Raw genomic sequence first — 25,875 nt, 5'->3', positions numbered from 1 at the left:
TTATTTATCTTTTGGTACAGAAACCAGAGGAGTTTTCTGATGCGTACCATCCCAATCCACTTAACTAAGACTGGTCATGTGCTTAACTGTAACCACATGCTGCATTGCCTTGGTGCCTTGGGTCTGAAAAGATTGAATTTAGTGCAACTCTTTTTTCTGCTTTTGCAATTATTGCTAAACCTGGATGTTGCACTTAGTACTTCTACACAATCTTTATTCCTTTTGCAGAAAAAGAATAGTTTACTTCTGCTCTCAGTGATGTTGCTAGCAGTTGAATGTCCCCGTGTGTGTCTTGGCAATGCACTTCTGCTGTGACAGAGTGGGATGAGCGATGGCTGTCCCAAACTTCCCTGCTGCTGCTGTTCGGCTGCGGATGATTTTGAGCAGGACTGTTTAATCATCTCAGAGGCACATCTGTTTCTGTCGTGGACCCGATTCTGGAGGCTTTCTGCATGCACAGCTTCCCTTGGAAATTATGAGCATGCAGGGCTGCAAGATTGGTCCTATCATGACAATTTCCTGGCAGGGGGAAAAGGCAGAAACTATTTTTAAATGAAAACTTTGAATCAGAAGAGTATTGCAGAGTGCAGCAAAAATTGTGTCAAAACCCTGAAATCATGGACTCGGCAGTTTTCTCATGCCAGTGGTTTTCTTCTGTTCATGGTTTTAAGACTGTGTTTTCGGAGGATTGGGCTGAACGTTTTTCAGTGAGATGTTTCTGTTCTCCCTGGTGCACATTATCTCAGCAGCAGCAGCAGCATTCCCTGTGTAAGTCAGGCTGGAGAGAGAGAATATACTGTGATGTGTTAACAGGGGTGGGACTTTGGGGGGAAAAAAAAAAAAGAAAAAGAAAAAACCTTTTGCTCTGCCTTGCACACAAGCAAAATGGTTCTTGAAGTTTGTAGGCTCATTGTTCAGCTTTTTTGTTGTTGTTTTGGTTTGTTTTCAGATCTGGTCTTATGTTCCTATCTCAGTGTATGTTTCCAACTTTCCTTCCAAGTTTCAGTGCTCAGTGGTCATTTGGGAAAACTAAATAAAAGAAAGTTTGTGACTTTTTCTTAGAACGGGAAAATTATCCCTTCTTTTCCCTATCACTTGCTTTTGTATAGCTCAAGAATGACCCAAAGGGCTTTTGCCAAGATTTTCATTTAAAACAAACCATCTGATTTGATCAGAAATCATTATTTTCCCCCAAAGAACTTTCAGAATGATTTGAACATGTGAAAACAGGCAGTTTATGACCAAAATTGTTTTGCTGCCTTTTATATAGTGGTCACTAGACAGCTAACATCGTAAAATCCACTGCCTCAGAGGGACATCTTTCAGCTAATTAGTTACAAGCAGTATAGTGCTTAGAGAGTCGGTGCTCCTGCCTCTATATTTGCCTGCTAACCGAATCGCGTTTGCTGGGTCTGCTGATCATGGTCTGCATACTGCAGCTTATTTCCCTTACCTGTAATGCGAGGAAACTTTCAGATCCACATAATCGTAGAGGGAGACACTGAGCATCTTTCTGATGGGCCATTTTCTGTTCCCTAGCCCCTGAACAGCTCAGGTGAGCCCATATCTCAGATTTCCTGTTCTGCTAACATTATGAAGTTTCCTAGCCCAGCCTGGGCTTAAAAATTGTAATTTCAGTTTGCGCATTTGTGATGATACTGCCTGAAGCCTCATTTTTCAGAGCCGTGGGACCAGCTCTGCTCACAGGTCCATCCATAAGCGTAGCCCTCCTTGTTTTGGGGGCAGCAACCACTCCTATGGGGTAAGGGGCTGGGATTTGGGCAGGCACCCAGGGGAGCATGCCGGGATGTGCGTGGCTGCCCCAGGATTTCCCTGCCACTACCTAACCACGAGAATGCAGCCTTTGGTGCCACTCCACATTGTCTCCACTGCCAGGAAGTGACTGGCTTGGTAGATGAGGGGGGAGCAGCAGATATTGGCTACCTGGACTTCGGGGAGGCCTTTGGCGCTGTTCCCCATAAGATCCCCATAGAGAAGCTGTTGATGGATGGGCTGGATGAGCAGAGAGTGCAAGGTGGGTGGAAACTGTCTGAACAGCCAGGCCCAGAGTGTGGTGATGAGTGGTGCAAGGTCCAGATGTTATCCCAGGCCACCTTAGGGAAAGTACAGCCAGCGGAGGAGGGAGGCGCTCCTTCCCTCTGCTCGGTGCTGGTGAGGCCGCACTGGGAGCGCTGGGCCCAGCTCTGGGCTCCCAGGGAAGGACTGGGGAGAGGGGACAGCAAAGGGCCAGGAAGGTGATGAAGGGACCAGAGCACCTCTCCTGTGAGGGGCTGAGAGAGCTGGGACCGGTCAGCCTGGAGAAGAGGAGGCTCCGGGATCTCGTCTGTGTGTGCAGATCCCTGAGGGGGGGGCGCAGAGAGGCCGGGGCCAGGCTCTTCTCGTCAGTGCCCAGTGCCAGGACAAGAGGCAGTGGGCACAAACTGGAACACGGGAGGTTCTGCCTCAACATCAGGAAGCACTGTGATGGTGGCACAGCACTGGTGTGGGCTGCCCAGGGAGGCTGTGGAGTCTCCCTGCTCGGAGATCTCCAAAAGCCACCTGGACGTGGTCCTGGGTGGCCTGCTCCAGGTGGCCCTGCTGGAGCAGGGGCAGGGGGTTGGACCAGATGGCCTCCAGAGGTCCCTTCTGACCACAGCCATCCTGTGATTCTGCAATTTTGGAGACTGTGGTGTTTCAGCAGCCTCTAAGGGCTGCCTGTAGGAAGCTGTGACCCAGGCCCCGGTGTACCAGTTCTCCTGGCAGTGCAGAGGTGGGCCAGCCTTTGGGTGCTTACTGTCACTGAGCACATTGTACTCACAGAAACACGTCCCTGCAGGCCTTCGGGGGCTTGTCTGCAGCCCAGGTATGTCACCACACTGTGTAAACAACCAGGCAACATCAGAACCAGCGATGAATAATGAATGCACAGGATCCTGTTCTACCTCTTACTGTTTATATACCTGAGGTTAAATGGCAGGGGAAAACAGCCTGGTGCATCTTTTGGTTTGAAAAATTGGGGGAAAGGCAGTAGCGTGAGGGAAGGAGAGAGGGCTAAAAACTCGGTGCTCACCCAGGTCTTGCTTTCCAGGTGACCTGGTGTCCCGAGCCATGCACCACCTCCAGCCGCTCAACGCCAAACAGCACGGGAACGGCACGCCGATGCACCAGAAGCAGGGATCGCTCTACTGGGAGCCGGAGGCTTTGTACACCCTCTGCTACTTCATGCACTGCCCGCAGATGGAGTGGGAGAACCCAAACGTGGAGCCTTCCAAAGTCACGCTGCAGACTGAGAGGTAAGAGCCACCTTACGGTGTATTTAATATCTTTGTGAAGACGTTTCGTTGATAAATTAGTGTTGCTGGCTAATTGCTAATTACAGCTTGTGCATAGGAGGTTGCAGAGCAATCTGTTTTGGTTTGGGATCACCTTTTTGAAATCCGTTTCTCTTGCTGAAGTGCTCCATGGCTGACCCAATATATATCAAAAGTGACACCCAGTGGCTACATACAGCAAATTGATTCCAGATGTGCACTTGGTAGAGATTTCCGTTTTCTTTCTTTGTTGCTCAGCTATTCTGTGTTTTGGAAAAGAAAATGAGAACTTCTATTTTGGGCCTAGCAGGTTTGGGTTTAAATGTGTTTTTCTACACATTAATAGGGTCTGACAGCTGTGATTTGGGAAGTGGAAAATGAATAGAGTACTGTGCAGCAAGGAGGGGTTGTTAAAGACGCAGGGCCCCAGCTATGCCAGGTGCCCAGGCGTGACGCATACCCAGCACAGGAGTAACCCAGGGTCTGCGAGCCCCTGCCTGGCCGGCAAGGCATCCTGCTCGGGACATGGCCAGATCTGGCTCTGCGGCTTTCATTCGCCCTTTAGTGACAACCAGAGCAGGGGAGGCAGTTGTGAGGCTTCGTCCTGACTCAAGGTCTTCTGTAAGGTGAGGAGGAGGAGGAGATGCTGCTGAAACCAGTGACGGGGTGACCAAATGCCTATGGGCATGCAGGGTGCCTGGCACAGGGCAGCTGATCTCCTTGCTCAGAGGGCAACAGCCGCTTAGCATCGAGGCACAGCAGAGGGCAACCAGGACAGCTTTCCAGCCAAGCAAATAAAGTCATCTTGTCAAAAACCCAGCAGCCTCCCTAGTAATGTGAGCCAAGCTCTGCCTCTGCTTGTGGCCTGAGGCATATCGTGCTATTTCCCTGCCCAAAACCAGTGATCACCACTAAGGAGATGAGAGGAGTGACCAGTGCTTGGAAAGCAATGGATATTCATTTTCAGGATGTGTTTCATGGTGGTGCAAATGCAAGCTTCTTTTTGAAGCTGAACTCCACATTTATGTCCTGATGTATATATCCTGCTGTATTTGTAAGTCAAACTCTGATTTGCACACATGCCCTGACAGCTGCATGTATGGGGCTTGGTTATTGTTTCACTGTGAGGTTTGCATCTTAAAAGCAGCATTTGAGAATGTCATCATATGTATAATTGTAAGTGGTAATATAATATGATATCTTCACTGAAATATTTTTATATTGATTCATAGAAAATCATGCAATATGAAACTGGCATTAATGATGTAACTGGGAACTTTGCCATCTTCCTTCGGATGGCATTTTGTTTCTTTCCCTAGTTTGGGTCACTCAGTGAGTGTGGTTTTTGCTTTTTGCTCTGTTGTTTCCCAAGTGTGAAAAAAAAAAAGGCAGGAAAGTTACAAAAATCCAGAATTTTCATGTGTTTAAAATTATTTTTTCATGTCTTTAAAATTATTTGTAATTTCATGATTTGTTGTTAGCCAGCCTTTCTGTAGTAGAAGGCCTAACTTGTGACCAAGAATGTTTGTGGTTAGTACTACACTAAAAGCAGGGACTGAAATTAGAAAATATCCTCACCTGATTTGTAGTCCTCAGCTGTGGGAGTAATGCCATTGGGACCAGTGGGATTATAAAAGTGAATAACAATGAGGCTCTGGTTTTGTAAGATTTCTAAAGACTTACCCGTGGAAAGAAAAAACAGCAAGAATATTTGAAAAATCTCTTCTAGCATTTGCTTTACTAGGTTTTCCTTTTTCTGAGGTAGTCTTAATATATCTTGTCTTTGTGAGAGCAATTGAAATACTGATTATATAAAGCCAGATGCAATTTTTCTTCTTTGCTTTATTACGAATATTCAGTTTGGCAAGATGTCTTCCTTTGGAAGGCCGGTTTAACAACTGTGCTGTGTGGTTTAGGGCCAAAGTAAGTACTCGGTCTTATTGCCAAGAGTTTGTGGTCAACTTTGGAAGGAACAGATACTCCTTCTATTGCCTAATCAAACATGCGTTAGTACTTAGTGCTGGAAAACACAAGTGGAAGTGATGCAGGTTTAAACACGTGCCTAGATGTTTCCACTGGATGTGCTCTGTAGCATGCCTCACCAGCTGGATGTGAGCGTCCTGTGCTGCCCGGGAAGGAGTCTGGTTCAGCTGACTTCTGTTTAGTGCTCTGAGAAGCCTCCCTTCATATTTTCTGTCAAAGATTATTGGTGCCGTTCCCTGTGTGCAGCCATGCTTTATGGCCCATGACTTATTTCTGGTGTTTTCGGTTTTCGTGATGGGTTTTTATGCCTTATGAGGGAGCGGGTTTGTTAAACATGACGTTTTTATATGCAGAATATTTGCAAGCTTTATGCCTTATCTCTGTTCCCTGTTCCCTCTCATCTTCTCGGGCTGTGACAATGACTTTTATGTTGGAAAAGCACAGAGGGAAGGAAGGCAGTCTAGGCGATTTCCCCCTTCCCTGGCCTCTCTGGGTCCCTACTGGTGCTGAGAAGCCAGAAACCGAGTGGATCTGGGCATAGACAGTATTTCCGTGGAACAGGGGCTGTCCTTGGCTCACGTAAGGACAACTTGGCTACCGTTTTGGCCTCGTCCTCTGACCGTGCATGCCCAGGCTGCAGAGGGTTGCAGGGTGTGACCAGAGAGCTCCGCCAGTGCTTGCAGGTCTGCGTAGCCCCACGGGAGCTGCTCCTGTCCTTCTCCCCCATCCCCAGTCCACCCGGACTTGGGCTCTGAACCAAAGTCGAGTTAGGGAGCTGCAAAGGCTCTGCGTGTCCTTCTGCGGCAACTGGGTACGGGAGGAAAGCTGGAGCTCAATCCCTACAGCTGGTGCAGTGGTAGGCCTGCCTGGCTTAGCACTTTCTAGCACAAAAAATCAGTACCTCCTGCAAAGTTTCCTGGGATGCATAAAATCGGACGTTTACCTTTGAATAAATCCAGGAATGGCTTCTAAGGAGAATTTTCTAGGGAGCATTTCTCAGCGTTTGCTCTTCACGGAGGTAAAGAAATAAGAATGCGGTGTATTTATAACAGTGGTTATCTGTACGTAAAATAAAAGGGAGAAATGGTTCTGCAGTGAAGCTGGGGGAAGGGGGGGTCTCTGCTTTCATGGGGGGAGATGGAAAGCGGCCAGGATTTCTCAGCAAATCTGGAAGAGATTCCCCCCTTCCTCAACTCCAGTAAACCCAACCAGAAGACAGATGTGTGACATCCCCCGCCCCCTCCAAATTCATCTGCTTCTTTCAATCTGATCAGTTTTCAATAAACTCTGTGCCTTTTTGGCTGTGCTGTTGGCACCAACACAAGCCAGTCCTGCTGGGACGGATTATCTAATGGCCCCAGGTACCATGTAGATGGCTCTTTTGGCAGGCGTGGAGGTACAGGAGAGGATTTGGACCTATTTGTGGGGTCCGCTGTCTCTAATGCATCCAGCCAGGATGCAACCGAGACGTTTGTCATGTGCCAGGTGCTGTGTGTGAAACCAGTGCTCCTCTGGTACCTCCACCTGCGGGTGGCTGCAGATTGTTTAGGTTTGTTCATTCTTCTGTTCTTCTGGGAATTAAAAATAAGAAGGAAAAAATTGTCAATTAGACCTCTGTTGCCAAGATTTCTTTCTAGCTTGCTGCTTCTGGTTTAATAAAAGGATCTGTCCCGTGGCTGTGTTTTGCTTCTCAGCCTCTATAACACTTCCAACATTTTTGCAAGTAATTTCTTAAGCACCGGAAAACACAGAATCTGCAGTTGCAGATTTGTGCAGCGCTTTTTTCCTTAAGTGGTTCCTTACCCACTTTTACCCACAGCTGTATTGACAAAGCCCTCATTACTTCCTAACTCTCCATGTTCCCCATTAACAGCTCCTTGAGAAGCGGTGGCTCAGCAGCGCAGCCCGGCCAGCGCCACCCATTAATTCTGCTCACGCGGCTGCGAAGCTCCTTCCCCAGCGTTTCCTCTGCCTTGGATGAGCACTAACTCCCTCTGCCACCCGGCAGCCTTTGCCTTTTCCCCTCGAGTCTTCACTGAGTTGACGGATACGTGTCTGGTTTTAACCCTCTTCCCGCTTACCTTCACCGCTTTTTCCCTGAAAGCCAAGCAATCCCTTACGAAACCCCCAGGGGCTGTTGCTTGCTTTTCATTTTTCTGCCTGCCTTGCACGTGCACACACACAGATACGCACTTGTCTGCGTGTACACACGTGGAAATTGTAGCCTGTAGTGGGCTGTGACCAGCGGCAGGGGTTCAGATTGTTGTCTGAATTCTGTTTCATGGTTTGGGTAGTTATTAGCGTACCTGGCTAATTAACATGATGCGATCTCCTTAATTGGAGGAGTGGTCTGCTGCTGTAATATAACCTGAGCTCATATAAAGCACCTTCAGAAGTGGTGCAGCTGCATCCGTAGCACAGGTTAGAGCCACAGAACCATGTCAGTGAGAGGGTAGCTGGGGAAACGTGGCCCTGGGGTGAGCTGTTGGGCGGTACGAACTCCACGGGTAGGCCACTCTCCAGCAGAGGCCAGCAGAAAGTGGAGCAAACGATGAGGAAGGCTGCTGAGTAACAGGTAAAGTGCAAGCACTGCATCTCTCCGTGAGAACAGGGAACGTGGAAGTCCTGGTATGAAACCTGCTCACCCTGCAGTCTGTACTTGCAGAAGGCAGTGCGTGTGCTTGATGTGCCAGTGTGGCATAACCCTATATAACCCCATCAAGTTTTAGCTGCTATTTAATTGAAATCTTCAGATGTAGAACTGTGCCCTCACTGCTCTTGAGTTAACACCATGGTCGATTTCTCTGGGAGCCACTGAAAAGGAATCCCAAATTCATCCTTATGTAAATCCTCTAGCTTTGCATCCGAAATATCAAACTTCCCACTCTTCAAAAATCCCTTCAGCAGCGGTATCGGCAGCCTCCTGCAGCACGCTGGATTGCGCATGTTGCGAGGAGCAGCTCAGGCAGCGTTTGTAGCTCTGCCGTCAGACACGACACCCTTGCTGGGCTGGGGCTGCTTTCTAAATTTCATTTATCAAGTTAGACCCAAGCTGTCCGTGCAATCACTATGGGGTTTTTTAGACAGAGAAAGTTGCTTGCAGCATCAAGAGAACAGCGCGGTGTCCGGGCCGCTCGGCACTGCGCTCCCATCAGCGCTTCTCGGGCTGGCTTCCTTCCAGGGCGCTACGTCGCAGCCAGGCAGGTCACATCTGATGTCAGGACTGCCTGGGAAATGTCTCCCCGTCGAGTCATCGCTCTGACTCGGTTGTGTTTCAAGTCTCACCTCTCAAGCTAATGCTTGTAACGCAGGGGAGGCAGCGGGGACTGCACGTTCAGGCCCTGGCCGTGACTTGCAGATGTCCTCCTGAAGGTCCTGAGCGCTGAGGTCCGGGTGCATGGAGCTTAGGGGTGAATCCTCCCTCCACTTGGGCAGGTCCCTCTGAGGCTTGTGTGAGAGCAAGAATCGATCCTTCAGCCTGAGCGCAGTGCAGATGAGTTGCATTGCCACTTTTTCAGAGGCTTGGGGGTGGCCTCAGTGGGGCTTCTGGAGGCACAGGGGGGCTGCCCAGCGTGGGACAGTTGTGTGCCAGAGCCGGGTCCCTGTGCAGGACCTCCTGAACGCAACGGGCGCTATTCGCTCTCGAGGAAGACAAGTAGCTGATGGTGAAAATAATAAAACGCACATTTTGCAGCCCAGAAACCCATCGGAAATGTGTGCTAAATACTGGGGAAAATGTGCTTTTCTGTGCTCCAATAACACTAGAAATGGACTCACGTTGCATATATAGTTTTATCACGCTTTCTAAACAAAGATTGTCAGAATTGAGAGTGCTTTTCAATTCGTATATTGGGATTTTCTTTTAACAACACCCGTGAAAACATAAAGCCAAACAAATGAAAAGATCTCTTCATAATTTTGAAGTTGCTGACTCATATCTGCAAGCAGAAACATCTCCCTACCTTTGTCTGGATAGGCTTTTTCTTGTTAACGGTATGGCCTTCTGCTTCTCAGAAGTACTGCTGACCCTCACTGACCCTTTTGCAGTTTTAAATACCAGTGACTCGCGTATAGTGCTTTGGCTGCCCTCGTCACGTAGGTTTGTGGGCACCAGTCCCTTGCTGGGGTGAGTGCAGAAAGGAAACACCTAGCGTCCTCCTCAATAGCTAAAGGACCCTGCAAACAGAAATCATTTAAAGTAGCTGTAATAGTTAAACTGTACAAAAGGTGTTTAAGTTAAAGCGAGGTTAGGTCTGTACAGCTGTGGCCACTTAGCAGCTAGTAAAAGAGAGGAAGGGACAGCCAGAGGCATCTCTGATCATAGAATCAGAGAGTGGTTTGGGTTGGAAAGGACCTTAAAGACCACCTAATTCCAACCCCCTGCCATGGGCAGGGACACCTCCCACCAGCCCAGGCTGCCCAAAGCCCCATCCGGCCTGGCCTTGAACACCTCCAGGGATGGGGCACCCACAGCTTCTCTGGGCAGCCTGTACCAGGGCCTCACCACCCTCTGAGTGAAGAATTTCTTCGTTGTAGCTACTCTAAACCTACCCTCTTTTAGTTTAAAGCCATTCCCCCTGCCCTATCCCTACGCTCACAGCCCTGTGCAATGGGCAGCAGGGAGTGTGCACTTGGAAATGTGGTAGGGACAGGGAACAGCCAGGGCTACGGGTTGTTTGGGCCTGGGATTTGTGGGAGTGCTGGCCCTCCTGCTTTGCAACTCGAGCGTTGCAACAAAATGACCAAAAAGGAACTTCCTCAGCCTCCTCACAGACCGACATAGAAATACTGAAACAGCAAATGGCATTTTACAGCGGGTGCTTCTGCTCTTTTATCCGTCAAAATCTCATGTTTGTGTACAGGCAGACTGCTGCTGATAACAACGATAATAATAAAAAAGCTGGAGCTTTCGCACGTGCAACGTGGGATGCTTAATGTTGCCGTGTGCCAGGAGGCTGAGGAGGAAAATGGTGCACGGGACGGGATGCCGGTGAAGCGAGCTACACGTGTCTCAGGAGGAGCACACGGTTTAGGCAATCCCTCACCTGGTTAAGGCGCTATTATTGGAGCGGGCTACGCGTTACGTCGGATAACATTTGTTTTCCTAATATGACATTCTGCGACTGGAGGCACTCGGTGCCACCGCGCTGCTGCCTGGGAGCCGGCAGGAAAAGAGGCGAGAGGCCTGGAGAGCGGCGGGGAGCTGCCACGTCCGAGGGTGACGCGGAGAAGGATGTGTGATACCGGGACAGGAGAAGAAGCGGGCAGTCGTCCCCGTTTGAAGGGATGCTGCCTGGTTGTTGCCTGCAGATATCTGCAAGGCAAAGGAGCTCGCAGGTCCCCCCGCTGTCCCGAAATAGCCGTGAGAGAAGCGTGGGGCGCTGGGCTGCAGGGAGAGAGGCTGAGAGCGGGTAGGAGCCGACGGGGTCAGGGTTTGGCCTTCGCAAGCAGAGCTGAGCGTTTGCTGTCGCCTCCCCAGTGTATCCCGCAGGCTTTAAGAGGAAGGTGTGGAAGTGGAAGGAGGCCTGGGGTGCTGCTTCTGTAAAAAGAAATGTCTTGATGCGTCAAGAGCAGCCCCGATAATTCCCTTTTTAGGTTAAGTAGGAGCCTGCTGAGGGCATGCTCTGAGAGGAGCTGGCTGTCCCCTTGCCAGAGACCGGGGGACAGTGCTGGGAAGGGTCTGGCCTCTTGGGGTCTCCTTGTTGTTCTCCTCCCCCATCCCTCTCTCTGCGTCGCCATCTGGGACGTTTCTTCCCTTAGCTCAGGAAAACGTCAAAGCCTGTGCCGAATTCCGTTCTTTTTTGGGACATGACTTAAGCTCACACTTAGCTTCCCGGCCGTGAATCGAAGAAGCCCGGAGCGTGCATTTAGCGGTGAGGGCACGTGAGAGAGGGGCTGGAGGAAGAGGTCGGAGTGCTTGTGGATCCATGCCCCGGCAGGGTGCTTTGTGGCACTCGAGTTGCTCCTCGCTTTGCACTTCCCTTCAGGCAGAGTCCGGCCCAGCAGGCTCTTCCAAAGGGTATAAGGTGCTCATCTGCTGCATGGCTGCTCTGAAACACAAAATACCAACCTCTCCTGGTTGTTGCCTGCCTTCATGCAGCAGAGAGAAATCAGTTGTGTGTGCTAGTGATGCGATGCTTTCTCCTTATCTTTTTTTTTTTTTGCACAGTGTCATTTGGAAAGTGGTACATATCTTGCTGGTGGCACGTTACCTTGTGGATTGCCACCTCCCTATAACTTTGTGTTCCTCTTTCTTCTCTGGCACACAAATAGCATTAAAAAAAACCAAAAAACCTTCACATGGTGCATGGACTCTTGAAGGGTATTTTTAACCTATTGCACTCAACCATATTTGGGTCTCTTCTCAAAATACAAACTCCCTGACATGCTCAGATATGCAGTAGCGGAGCTTTTTGCCTTGGAAAAAGGAATGTAATATACTCTGAGTGAATCACATGTCCTCCTGGACAGAGTGCAACTGGCCTTTAGAGAAAGTCCCTCTGCTTCCACAGAATAGCAGCTCTCTTCCTTTTCAGGATATACTGCACCAAATAGTCCTGTTTATTTCTTTTTCCTCGTTGAAGTTTGACATTTTATAGCAAGGATGGTACAATTCCTGTAAATAGTTTTATTTGCCCTGCTCTATACTGCAGTGGGGCAGGTTTTCTGCTGAGAAAGTTTCTGACCTGCACAAGAGGGGAAGAGAAAGAGCGAGCCCCCAGGTCCCCTGTTGTTTTGTAGGAAGCCTCTGTACAAGCATATCTTCGTTTCTGTGACCCACTGTGTTCACTCACGCAAACTGTAGCCTAGAGTTTAGTTTCCCATTAATTGTTTCCAGTGCACCAAGGTCTGTGTGTAATTATACACGTTTTTACACCTCCAGTGTGATTTGCAGTTCCTTTTCCTCTGTTTGCGAGGTAAGTGATGAGAGCAACTCCCACCGATCAGTTGTTCCCCTCGCCCTCCGCTCTAATAGCCGGTGAGGCCAGCCCTGCTCTTAGATAGATATTTGGGTGGAAAATGCACTCGTTTTATCCTACAAAGCGTGCGAGCAAGCAGCAGTCCTGGCTGCGGGGAGCTGGGGCTGGCAGCCTGCCCTGCCGCGCACAGGTACCGGGGAGCCCTTTGGCACCAGCCCCCCCGGGCGGCACGCAGCAGCTTTCCCTACCCTTTTGTCCCTCGATGCTTTCCAGCTTAGTGTTTTGCACGCTTGTAGGCACAGAAGCGCTCACTCTGCTTCCTCCGACCGCCACCGTCACTGCGATTTAGCTGGGTTGTGGAAATCTTTTCACGGCGGCTGCGGGAGAATTTGTTCTTTTCTTATCAGCCGGCTTCAACGGTGGCGGCAGGTCTGGGGAAGGTAAAAGCTGAGAAACAAACGCAGCCTGGTCTTGAGGTGATGGAAGCGCATTTAAATAGAATAATAATGGAAGTGTCAAGTCAGCAGAAGATGTCATATTTCAAAAGGAGGTTAGTCATTTACGTGCCTGTGCGATTTGGGAACCCGGCGTCCCAGGGAAAGTTAGCGGCCTTAGGGCTTCTGCGTCCTTCAGCGCTTTTGAAATGTCTCATCCCCCCTTCAGAATATTAATGTCAGAGCTATGTAAAGAGAAATTTTCAAAAGATAAATAAATGGCATAAAGAGCTGTAAATAGGAAGAGGATATTCCAGAGGCAATATCCTATTAAATCATTTTTCTCACGGTGGATTCTTTTTGGGGTAAAGTTATATATTTAAAATGTAAAGTATTTGCCTACTTGGCATCCAATCCAGACTTTTTATTTTTTTCCTCTGTGGGAAGGGACCACGGAAGGAAAGGAAAGGCAGGGAAAGCAATATCGAATAAGAATAAGCAGGAGAAAGGAAGGGAGCAAAAGCAGGGGATGCTGCTGCACTAACAGTATTAGGATGAGATACTGAGCTAATAAACTGAGGGAATATCTAGCTAAAGAGAAGGGGAAGGGGAGCCACAAAGGAAATGAGGCAAAAAGTATAAGGTTCAGAAGAAGAAGGTGGGAGCAGGTTAATTACAGACGTTCCTTGAGGACAGCAGTCACTTATACGCTTCATCTCTCGCTCTCTCATTATACCAATCTCTGTTAACATCCCCTCGCCGTGGTACCCACTTTGCAGTTTAGATGAAAGCAGTCTCGCTGTGTCTAAGTAGTTTTCAGTGCTCCTGTCTAAGTACAGGACTTTCAGCATAGTTTACAGGTTGCTCTTGAACAGATTTAATTTTTTTTTTTTAAATGATTTTACAATCTTTAGAATTTTGTAGTATATTTCTATAAGGAGGGATTTCTTCTACCTTTCCTCAGCCCTTCGCCACCCAGACTTTGCGTACAGCCACAGAGGATGTCTGCGGAGGAATACCCTTCGGGACAGCCACGCAGCCCAGCTGGGGATGGCAGGGCAGTTGTTGCACCCTGTGTTGCTCTGTGGCTTTTGTCTACCATGATCTCAGAGGCAGGGGCCTTCCAAAATGGTCAGCTGCAGATGCTTTATTTTATTTTATTTTTTAACTCTAAATTCAGACTTGAAACTATGGCTCTCACTCATGGTTTGGTGCATTTCTCTTGATCCCTAAATAATTTTTAGCGTAGATGTGGGCAAACTGTGTGCTGTGTGTTTTGTATAAGGCATGGGCAGCTCCTGCTAGGACGTGGGGCTGTTCAGGTCTCATGAAGTGAGCGACCGCGTCTCTGGCAGTGACCGCGCTCAAGTGGGGGCTATGGCTGAATCCCACCATGCACTTTAAGGGGTCATTTTGTGTATTTTTGCTCAAGTGGCAGAACAGCTGGTACCTAAAGGTGTAGCAATTTCACGCAGCCAGCGGTAGGCTTAAAAGTGAAACGAACCAGGCTGATTTCTGATGCTGATCACAGATAACCTCAACAACACAGTGGGATCAGCTGCAGAGGTCCCGCTTTCAGCTCCAAGCACGAATCGCGCATCGCATCGATGGGAGCTGCTGGAGACAGCCTTGCACATCACCTCTACACTCCTGGCACCCTGGGGTGTGGGGGTCCCCTCTTTCCGCCCTGGTTAGTCTTTGCAGAGCAGCAAGGAAGCGCTCCCAGCCCCAGCACGTCACCCAGAGCAGGACGTGGTCCTGTGCTGGGCTCCTGCCCTCTTTTTGGGATACGTGGTGCGAAGCGGGAGGCGGGGGGAGGGCTTGCTGGGGGGGCGCACCGACCTCGCAGGAGCCCCATAGATGAGCGTGGCTCGTAAATCTCACTCTTCAGATAATCCTGCTCTAGAGACAGGGCGAGACATCTTGATTTAGACCTGCGTGAAATTTGCTGAGCCAGTTGCTCTCCCGTGGTTTCGTTTTGCATCTTTCCTTCTCTCTCCCTGTATTACTGTATGTGCTCTCTGTACGTTGCACACACACACACACATGCACCCTATACCTGTTATTTTGCTGCTAGTGTACCATAGCACTCATGTCTGTGTGCTTTCCCAGGCCGTTCATTGTGCTGCCTCCCCTGATGGAGTGGATACGGGTTGCCGTGGCTCACGCGGGGCACCGTCGCAGCTTCTCGGTGGACAGTGATGACGTACGGCAGGCAGCGAGGCTCTTACTGCCTGGAGTTGACTGTGAACCTCGACAGTTAAAGTAAGTCCACACAAAGATCTGGTGCTTTGTGCAAAATAATGTCTCTCTCTCTCCTAGTGACAGCGATTTAGCAGGCAGGCAGAGGGCTCTCTTATTTCCCGGAGAGGTGCACGGATGCTCGGGCTCGTCGCTGCGTGCGTTGCGAAATCGGCTCTGGTATTTGCTCACATCCGTGGATAAGCCGGTTGCATGGTAATGGGTGCCTGAATATCTCACAGCTGGATCGAGCCCATCATCTGCTCGCCTGCTTTTTTTCTCTCACTATTAGGTTCTGCTTGGTAATGAGGGGCTGAAATCTTCTGCTAATTGTCTGCTTCGTATTGCTTCGCTCTAGAATACCGAGATATAATTGGCAGGGCTGCAGATATTTTCACTGCTTTGTTTTCAGCATTAATGGTAAAAGGGCACATTTAAACTTATAGGTAAGGCTACCTCTTGCAGTAAAATTGTATTTTTCATGCTAATGTCAGTTCAAATTAGTTGTAAATGTCAGCCTGGATAATTTGACTTTTTCGTGTATCAAGTGTGACCTTTTGGTTTTCTAATGAAGTCCTAAAGTATTTATTGCCAGGATGTGCTTTTAGTGTCTGTTTTGCTTTATTATTATGTACATGTATAACAGCATGATCTAGGGCTGTGCTGGAGTCAAGAATGTATTTGGTTTTGATTTTCATGTGAAAAGGCATTATGAATCTGCCAAAGTAGAAATTACTCACTGATATTACTTTACAAATTTGTATGTAAAAAACAATCTTTAGCAGTCTGCCTGTCATACGGCAGTAGGTGCATTCTTCCCTGCAACACAGAAAGCAGAGCAATGATCTACATGATTAGCTGTGACAACCTGCATCGGAGCAGCTGTGTTTTGTTGGCTCCGGCCTTGACATACTCTTTCACCAGAGAGTATAATACTTTATTTTGTGATCTGCATAAGATTTTTATAGTCATGGCTATTGAATATTTAATTGAAGAAATATGTTGAATTTTGAAAGCTAAATCTGGAGCGTTTCATATTTCAAATATTGACTGTAATTGCTTCCCTTCAGTGTGAACATCTTGACCCTCATTTCCAGAAGTGCAGCGTTCTGCATCCCTACTGAAATGTCAGGACTTCTCGGTACTACGCTTTTTCTGAGGACCTAGCACTTGGTCTTGAAAAGGCACAGTTAATTAAATTTCTGTTTCAGTATTTAGGTACGATTGCAAATAAGGCAATAAGGCTTGTGCTCTAAATCTTCTGTCTTAAAAATGAAAGTATAAATATTTGTGCATTTAAAAAAGAATGATATACGTCATTCTAACAAGTTATATTTTGTCAGTGTGTATGCACACGCACACACACACATATATATAAAACACCATCAACTGGTTAGATGATTTTCCAAAAGTTTCAAAATCACTTAAACTTGGGGAGAGTTGTATTACGCTAGAGGAAAAATTATTAATGATGAGGAACAAATCAGCACTTAGTTTAAAGTTGCCATCAGGAATTAATTTCGTAATGAATGTAAGCGGCGGCTGCTGTCTTGCTCGTCCCACAAGTGGGAATGAGCCTGAGGAGCACAGCCCAGAATTAATCAGGTGGGAGTGGATAAATAAATCGTGCCAGAGACAAGCTCTGGATTTCACAAAGACCAGACTTTGCAGCATGACCTTATTTGACTGTAGGGGCCTGATTGACCCACTGATGTCCCAAAATGCGAATCTCAGGAATCTCGAATCAGAGGTCTGCAAACAAGTGTTGATGTACTTGGTGGTTATGTCGAGGTCGGTGCGTGCCGCCAGCGTTCTGCAGGAGGCTCTTTGTGTAGCTGAGCCTCTGGTCCTGCGTGCCTGTAATCCCGAGATCAAAGGAAGGACTGTGCTTTTCCGAAGAATAACGTGAAGCATCAGGATGTTAATCTGAAATCTTGCTGCTTGTAATTTTTTATTTGAATTCCGTACAGACCCTGACCGCTTCTCATTGCCACTAAGCCGAGCACCGGCCTTTCATGCCTCCCTGGGAGGGAGGAAGTGTTCCCAGCTATCAGCTCCCCAGCAAGCACCAATTCCATAAGTGCAAACACAGGGTGTGTGGGGGGGACCCAACAGCCTTACAGGGGATGGCTTTTCAAATAAGCTGTGGGACGGATGACAGCTGAAGGATTTTAAATGCAGTGAGCTTGATATATTTTTGTGACTTGGATAAATATTTCTTAATAAGTAGAACCTTGAAACCAGTTCAATTTCTAGGCTTTTCTTAGCAATCTTTTTTAGTCCCTTAAATAGAGGAACCCAAACCAAAAAATTCACCATGTGTTACATCCCATGGCCCATGTCCTGTGCTGTGATATTGCATCATTCCGTGGTGTTGATTCACGACCTGTCATTGCAAACGCGTAAAGCAAAATCAGCTTCCACACTGGAAAAATACGCATACGGAGAGAGGCAGAGCTCTGGCAGAATCTCAAAGGCTATGAAGTTCAGATAAAAAACAAATGTTCGGTTTCTTATCTGAAGTACAGCATGGAGGTCTCCCAGCGGAGCTGTGTGACACTTCCCAGCACAATCACATACTCCAGCAGTGAGGTTCCTGATATGTGGCTTTGTAAATCATCTCTGCTCTCTTCCTGCCTTTCACTCCGATACTTCCTCTCTTTCTCCCCTCTTCTGATCTTCAAAAATCCATCTCCTTAATTTCTTGCAATGTTTTCATCTCCAGAAAGAGGAGCTGTTTTTGCTTTGGGTAGAGGACTGAGGGAGGCTGGAGTCAGGCAGGAGCTGTCTGTCTCCTTCCTAATCTCTTTTCATTTTACAGCAGCAGACGTGCCAGAAAGTTTCTACCCTTTCCCAGCCTTGTCAAATGAGCAGGGATCTAAATGTTCACCTTCCCCCAGGAGTGGGAGCTTTAAATAGAGCGGTTGTCTCTACCTCTTGCAAGGAGCTAGGTTTCACAGATGGATTGACTGCTGGTTGTACAGCAGCTAGCTGAGACTGAAGCCCAAGTTGCGTCCAAAATATTCTTTGTCATGGTGGGAGACCAGACTTAAATAACACCCCACCTGTTCCCAGGACGTGTTGTGCTACCTGAGGCAGCTGGACAAAGTCAGCAGAGAGTTGTGTGCCAAGTAGCTCTGTACTGGCATAAATCTAGTGAAGGTGGGTGTCTGCCCCCAGCACTAGGCCTCTGGTTAATGGAGGTGTCAGGGATGAAGGTAATTTGTTGTCAAAAAGGGACATGCTGGTAACAACTGTGTTGGACCTTCTCAGCCAACATACAAGAAGCTCTTCGCACGTCTCTTTCCTTCTTCCATTCCATAGGATGTTTGTTTCAGAAAAAATACCCAATGTGTTAGACATGTGCTGGGGAGAATGGCTAATGGATGGCTACATATGGGGGACTGGAGGCTGAAGGCAGAGAGACAGAGCAAAGAAGGAGCATCCTGTACTGTTCAGCACAAAGGCTGCCATGCTTTTTATCAGGGTCAGTGGTTTTATTCCTTTTTGTAATATATTATGGCAATCCTGGAGGATGTAAAGGTGCTGGAACAAATTGATGCAAGAGAGGTAGTAATGCCATGCAGGAGACTGTTACATGGTCAGTCCTCCTCCTGACTGGTTAAAGTGTTATTTTCTGGACAGTCAGAGATTAAAGGAAGGATACGGTCTGGGGTGCAATTGCGCACGTGGGCATGCACGTTCATTCTGATATCCAGAAGCAGCGAAAATTCAATTCTCCTTCAGGCTAGGCATTTCTCTGCAGCTACATTGGTGGCTGGAAACCCTTTCACGCTCGTTAGTGCCCTGTCCCCTTGCTCAGCTCTTCGGAAGGCTGTGAAGCTCCTACCTGGCATTTGTAAGAGAAGCAAACTTCACTAGTTTCGATGAACGGTTTCTTCTTGTCCATAGATGAAAAGGTCTGTGTCTTCTCTTGTACACTGGAGAAACAGGATTGCTTTCAGCAACGTTCATTGCTGTCCCTCACAGCCCACAGCTGCTTCACTGGAGGCAGGTCTTGGCAGGAGGAGCCCAGGACATCTCTTTAAAGAGGTCTGAACTCCATTTTGGCAATTTTAACCAAAGGACAGTGATAGGCAATGGAAAATTTGCATCAGGCTCCTCACGGGTGAATCCCGCAGAGGTCTGTTGTCTTTTTGCCCCATCCCATATTGATGCACGGCCTACGGGGCTCCCCATGTGTTTAGCCAAATTTTGTTGGAGGTGAGAGCATCGCTGCTGCTTGTCCCAGAGCTGGCTGAGAGCAGCCTCGTGCAAGGCAGAGCCCATTTGCGAAGGGCAACATGGCAGCTGGCGGCGTCCCAAGGCATCTGCTCAGCATCAGGGGCCACTTCTGACATGTTCCTCTTGATCCTTCAGGGCCCAGAGTCTGTTCTTCCCTTCAGCTGATGAGTGGCAGACGTTTAAGCTGTGATAACTTGATCCACCTTAATTGCATGCTTATACACGTAGGCAGCATTTCTGAGTTACGGATGGGTTCCCCAAGGATGCTGGGCTCACATACGGTGACCACAGCAAATATCCCTTTTCTTCTCTGACTCGTGAAGCGGAGTCCTATCTCTGGTCCTGACTATGGTCATATCCTTTTTTCTCCTCTCTTCCTGGAGTGCAGAGATGAAATCGGTATGTTTATGTCCCAGCCTTGAGAAGGCACCGGGGGAGGTGTGCATCAGTGCTAACAGATGCCATCACCCAAATGTGAATACTTTGCTTCTGTCTTCAGGAAGAAAATCCCGGGGAGAAAGGAAAACTAAATAATAACAACAAGGTTATGGCAATGGAAAAGCAGTAATCAAAAAGAGAGCAAATTATGCAGCTTAATGCACTCAAATTGGGGTGACCAGATGACCTCTGTCCCAGAGATGAGAAAGAGCTGCCTCATGAAACCAGAAGGTCAGAGAGAAATATTTTTTAACAAAACCCAGAGTGTGGTACCATAACTCTAAGGATTAATAATAGCAGTACCCAATATTTGAAGAGGATGAAAAATGATCCAAGGAAAATTCCAGCCCCTTAGTGTAACGTCAATAATATGCAAGGCCTTAGAATGGTTTTTGAAGCAAAGGCTAATTAAAGACATGTTGTTGAGGGGAAAATGGGATAAAATGTGACACAGATTTTCTAAAGATAGAGCTTGCCAGACTAATCTAATAACTTTGTGATAAGATAACTGATTTTCTACCCCAAGGAAATTCAGTAGATTTCATCTTTTTGGAGTTGAGTGATGCAGTCCATGCAGGGAGCTTTTAGTTAAGACAGAGAGCTAGAGATTAGTGTAGGAACTGGAAAGCGGGCAAGGGCTGGCTAAAGAGAGGTGACAAGGGATGGGGTTGGCCACAGTGAGGTTAAAAGCAGAGGTCTTCAGCTCTCCATCATAAGAGCTGTTCTTTTTTAATTTTCAGAAAGGGCTTTGGCACAAATATTAGCAGTGTGCTCATGAAGTTAAAATTTGCTGATGCCATGGTGCTGAGAGGCATTGTCCAAACAGAGGAAGTTTGGGAAATCATCCAGGAACGAGTGGATGACCTTGAGGGCTGGGACAACGGCAGTGAGATGAAATGCAGTTTTCCACAATTGTAAGGCAAGCGCACAGAGCTTAGTTTAAAAATGCACAGTATATGCAGTATAAAATATACTGTATTGGGAGCTGAGTATTGAAAATGGGTTGGTAAAGACTGTAGTGAAGTATTTCCTCGCAGAACGACTGTGAACCACCCAAATGGCTGTTTCCTTAGCTCGGAAAAAAAAAAACAAATGCAATTTGAGGGTGCATGACAAGAGGAAAATACTGGTGCCTCTGTAGGTGGAACTGGTAGGAAGTGATGGGGAATAGCAAATATTGTGTTCACATCAAGAAAATATTCACATTGGACCAGGCACAGAGAAATGGGCTGGCATGATCTGAGTTTTGACAGAATGTTGTTGTAGAGGAAGCCTGAAAGAACGGGGCTCATTTAGCTGAGGAAAGTGACTGCTATGGGAACATGGGGCTGTTCTCTATAAATATATTGGGAGTAAACACCACAGAAGGAAAAATGTTCTCTGTTTAAAGGGACATGGGAATATGTGGATATGAACGGGTCATGAGTAAGTTTAAGCTGCAAGTGCAGATGGGTCCAAGCCTTGCTGCAGGGAGGGATGGGGATTATTAACACTCCGGTCTTGTGTGCTTCCACAGTGGCTGCCTCATCCCAACCTCACCCAGGGCTATGAGTTGCCTTTGCAGCTCTGATCCAGAAAGGTCTCCGGGCAATTTCAGTATCTGAATGCCTTTGAAAATCTGTCTTTAATTGAAAATCAGTCCTAATTTCCAATTAGCCTTGAACCGGGAATACCTAGTCTGCTTTTCTGTCTGGGACCATCCCTCTTAATGAAGGTTCTCTAGGAAAATAGGATTATCGACCTCAAGAGTGGAGCTAATTTAACATGAGGATATCCTTGGCTCTCTGTAGAGAGTTTTCTGAAGACTCTGGAAAGGGAAAAACACAGCAACGCAAAGGCAAGATGTGCAGTAGTTTTCTTCTTTCAGAGCAGCCTACACCATTTTCCATGTCATCTTAATACTATACCACACATACACTCTTCTTACTTTCAAGTGAAAGAAGGGTTGCATTTAATGTTTTATTTATGGAAATCCTCTGTTTGTACTAGAGCATGAAAATATAAATAGACGTAATAAATAGACATTTGAAGGCACAAAAATATTTCCACTGTTATTCACTCTCTTAAAATACACAGGGTAAGGCGCTGAGGTTCTGGAGAGAGGGAGTAGAAAATTGCTAAGAAAATCTGCTATTTAATTAGATACTGCCACTGTTAAGTAGGGACGGGTGGTGTTTGCCCACCTCCTTGAATGTCCTTGTTCTTCCCACAAATTTTCACTAATCCTTTAACACCAACCGTGTCTATTGCCATAATTAGGCACAAAAATGCCAAACCAGCAAGCGGTTGTAAACAAGCTGCTTGACAAAATCCAGCAGTCCCTTGGGGCAGATGGTGCCAGTAGATGAAGGAGATTTTATTACTTAAAAGATAGAGCATGGGTTTCCTGAGGTGAATCTCAACCTGTCTTGCCAACCAGCTGTTTGAAGAAAGCAGTAATAAAAAAATTATTGAAGGGGATGGACTTCTCCTTATGTTCTCCTTCACTTCCAGGGCAGAAGACACTTGTATTTTACAGGCTTAAGTATAAACAGACTTTCTGTTTTGTTTTTTTTTTTTTGTTTTTTTTTTTTTTCCATTGCGAGCAAGTTCAGCAGTGCTTCATATGCTCTGATGCTATATACATGCAATCATCGGGATACAGGTAACATATTGCCTTCCAGTAATTAGTGAAACCTTAGATTAGTGAAAGATGAATCTGTACTCAAATTTTCCCCTGATACGTTAGCCTTATTCAAAGTTTGAAGTCAGATTCAGTTTTGAATATGGTTCCTCGCCTATATTATGCGAGTTTGTAATATTAGAAGTGTTTTGAAATATAGATTTGGGTCTTGATTTTGATAGTTATATCACATTTTAAATGTGTTTTCTGGTATCTGTAACCGATTTATTGTCAGGCCTTTGACAAGAATAAGAGATTGGTTAATAAATACCCAGAGTATTTTTATTTTCTTGTCTAATTTGGCTCCTGATTAAAGTAAACAGGGATACTTTATGTCTGTATTAAAAAGTAGTGCTCTTCATCACTTTGATCAACATGTTCGTGCTTATGTTTTACTTTCTCCAAACCAAAAACTCAAATAATTGTCTCAATATAGTATTTATATTGGAGTCCTTTTAATATTAACATTATATTTCCCATGAGCACGTCACTGGGAAAAGAGCACTCACAAATTTAAATCAAATCATCTACTGCTCCTGCTACTGCTGTTCATGTCTGTAGCCTCACCGAAGAGCCCCAGGCAAGGAACAGGACCCTTTTGTGCTATGGGCTGTGCACACCCAGATCAAAACCGTGATCCCTGACCCCAAGAAATTAAGCATTGCAAATACATGCATATAGCTAGCTAAAATATGACTCCTTCCAGACTTGCAGCCAGCTGAACTATAATTTCTGACGTGAGACCTCATTCATATTTAGGACAGAGGCATAGTGAATAAACTCCTCAGAGCTAAAGAAATGGACTTAATTAATAGATTATCATTCTTTTAATTGAAAGGGCTGATGACTGAGTCCCAGGTGGACAAAGAAGGCTTTGGTGCTTGGATATCACGATGATGATCTGTTCATTTCAGCTGAGGGAAGTGTTTGTCCTGCTGCTCATCACATTCTTCTTTCCATTTCTTTTAAATTAACTATTAGCTTGAGATGCTGGCATGTATAGCTTAGAACATAATTAGGACGTTCATGCTTTTTTTTTTCCTTTTTATAACATTTACAGAGCGTTGCATTTTTTTAATTGTCCACTACTGACTCTGGCAATAATCCCCTCCAAAAGAACAAATAATTAAAAAGCTATGTAATAAGAGAACTGCTGCGTATACCAGTTACGATGGAAACACTTTGTCTTTGAATCATCTGTTTTCCCAAATGCATTCAGTCCGTGAGTAACTTATTAAAGATCCGCGCAGACCTTATCTTAGCCAGTCCAAGTGACAATGAAAAAACTTGCCTTTAACCGTCGCTGTAGAAGTGCCGCATTATGTTTTCATAACGTGAGTTCGGGAAAAGATAAAAATAATTTGCTCTACTGTTAGGAGCCGTTATAAATGAAGAAGATTGCCTTTGACTCCTTTCAGAGGTTCGAGTATTTCGGAGCACGATAGGATGTCATGGTCACCGTGCAGAATTTGACAGGGGCCATTGGCAAATAATTAATGTTACCATGGCACTGCCCATATAAAGCCCCAGTAAAGTTAATTATGTGCGGTGGTAACTCTGTAACGATCTTGAAGATAACTGCTGTAGGAGCAATATCCGTGAGGAATTAAAAGAGGCTTGGGAGAAAATTGTACGTTAAAAAATATGCTCACAGCTTAGCTACAAATATAAAATCGGGATTTCACTTGCTTCTGGTTTTCCTTGTACCTAAAAAGGCAGTCGTTTGCTTGATTCATGGTTGAGAAGAAGCAGGCAGTGAGTTTGTAGGCTGTGTGACTGAACCCCTGGGTTACAGAGATGGGTTTGCTGCTGACCATGAGTCCTGTGATCAATGCACGTTAAGTCAAGGACAATATATGCAACCTCTCAGTTTTGAAAGTGTGAGCACGTGTACAGTGGTGGTGGTCCCAGGGAGCTGCCCAGCTCCACAGTCTGCTAAATGTGGGAATCCAGAATAGGCTTAGCCTTTCGAGGGAGGATATCAGACTCCAAACATGCTGGTCAATCCTGCCTTTGCCACTGTGTCACCTCTCGGAGACCTCAAAGTTGACCAGCCCTAGCTAGCATCCAGGGTGGTGATGTCCTGCCCTCCTGAGACTGTCCCCAGAGAAAAGGGGACGGAGAGCCATGGCCTCCTGCGATCTTCTGCTCCTCCCGTCAGCCAGCCCTGTCCTTTTGATGAAGAAGCATCTTTTTTGCAGGGTGAGGACTTGGGGAAAGGACAAACTTGTGAGAGCGCTGGCAGCCGGCAGAGCTGCCAGCAAGCTGACGTGGCCTTGGAGGGGATGTCCAGCTGTCGAGCCGGTGTCAGTGTCCTGTGCGTTTGGAAAGATCCCAAATACTTTTTGGCAAAAGGGCTGTGAACTGACTGTGCAGTCGGGGGGGTTTCCAGTTCTGTTTGCGTTGCCCTTTTCGGCTGCACTGATGCTGGTGTCCCTTACTTTGCAAGCACAGCTTTACAGCTCTGAAGCGAGACCCTGTATATTTAGCTGACTTAACCATCCCTCGTCAACCTTATTTTTCAGACTTCTTCCTATCCTTTTCCCACCTCTTCATAGCTTGTCAGTATATTCATTGCATTACAAAGATGGGAATTCGGAGTGCGTCAGGCCAGGGTGCTTGCTCCCTTCCTCCTTTTATCTTGCATCCTTTAATGTTTGTGAGTCTGTGTGTTGTCCGTGATAGAACAGCGTCCACTTACATCGTGTAAAATGGAGCTGAGACCCCCGCTTATACTCAATAGAGTGATCCTGGTGGAGTCAGCATTATGCAGTTACTGGTAAGAAGGAGGACTTGGGAGCAAATGCAGTGCTGTGTTGGCTTAGAGTTGATTTTTGATGCTTTTGGGCTTGTTTTTTTTTATTTTATTTTTATTTTTTTTTCCATTCTCATTCTGAAATGTGACGGCTCGTTCTTTCTGCTGTACCATCTTCCCAGTTGGCTTTCTCCAGTTTTAAAAGTGATGCTGTGTTCTCCTATTCTGTACTTGTAGTTCCTGATCATTTTTGATCTGTCTCTTTGCTGCTTTATATCTGTAAATGTTAAATCTCCTTTTCCTTAACTCATTCATCTCTCTGGCTTCTTAAAATGGTGCTACACTTTCTCTTCCGAAGTGTTTTCCATTTTTTTCCCTTGCATCATGCTCTTGTTTCATTAAACTCCCCAGTTTGATCATTATCCATTTTATTAGTCAACATAATGGTGGCAGCAGCAATGATCTGTGTCAGTTTTTGCCACCATACTTTCCTTTGTCCCATAAATCAGGGTCTCATGACTTGTCCTTTTGGCTGTGTAGACCACTGGTAGAGGCACTAAGATGTGGTTTCTTGCTTTGCGGTTCTTTGTCTAGATGGCAATTTCTTCAGTGCTGCCCAACAGCCTTGCAGCTCAGACCCTCCTCTGAATCTGAATTATTGTTGCAGTGCTTGTACAGCTGTAGCACCCCAGAGCCATAGCCTTGGGCCAAGACTATTATCCTCCCCAGCTGATTGAAGAGTACTAATTTGCTGACATCCAATATCAGTAGTGACAAATGAGTCCTTGACTCAAGTGGGTGAACTGATGTGCTCTTAGGGGACCAGAGCAAACTCACAGAGGAGCAGCAGTAAGTAATGTCTGAACCCATGCCAGAGCAGAGCTCT

The 25,875-nt window shown here is 46.6% G+C and overlaps 1 protein-coding gene across 4 annotated transcripts in view; it reads left to right on the top strand.

The window, feature by feature from the left end:
* Positions 1 to 25,875, top strand: part of ABTB3 (ankyrin repeat and BTB domain containing 3) — a 177,828-nt gene that overhangs the window by 102,667 nt on the left and 49,286 nt on the right. For 3 of the 4 annotated variants that reach the window (XM_083824450.1, XM_083824451.1, XM_083824453.1), the window contains 2 exons: positions 3,089 to 3,293; positions 14,761 to 14,913. In XM_083824450.1, coding sequence (XP_083680576.1) covers positions 3,089 to 3,293; positions 14,761 to 14,913 — 358 coding nt within the window. The remainder of the gene's footprint in view (positions 1 to 3,088; positions 3,294 to 14,760; positions 14,914 to 25,875) is intronic. The other variant, XM_083824452.1, reaches the window with a different exon arrangement.

This window comes from Anser anser (genome assembly GCF_964211835.1).
Source record: "Anser anser genome assembly, chromosome: 1".
NCBI lineage: Eukaryota > Metazoa > Chordata > Aves > Anseriformes > Anatidae > Anser > Anser anser.
This window is presented reverse-complemented; position numbering and strand designations above follow the sequence as displayed.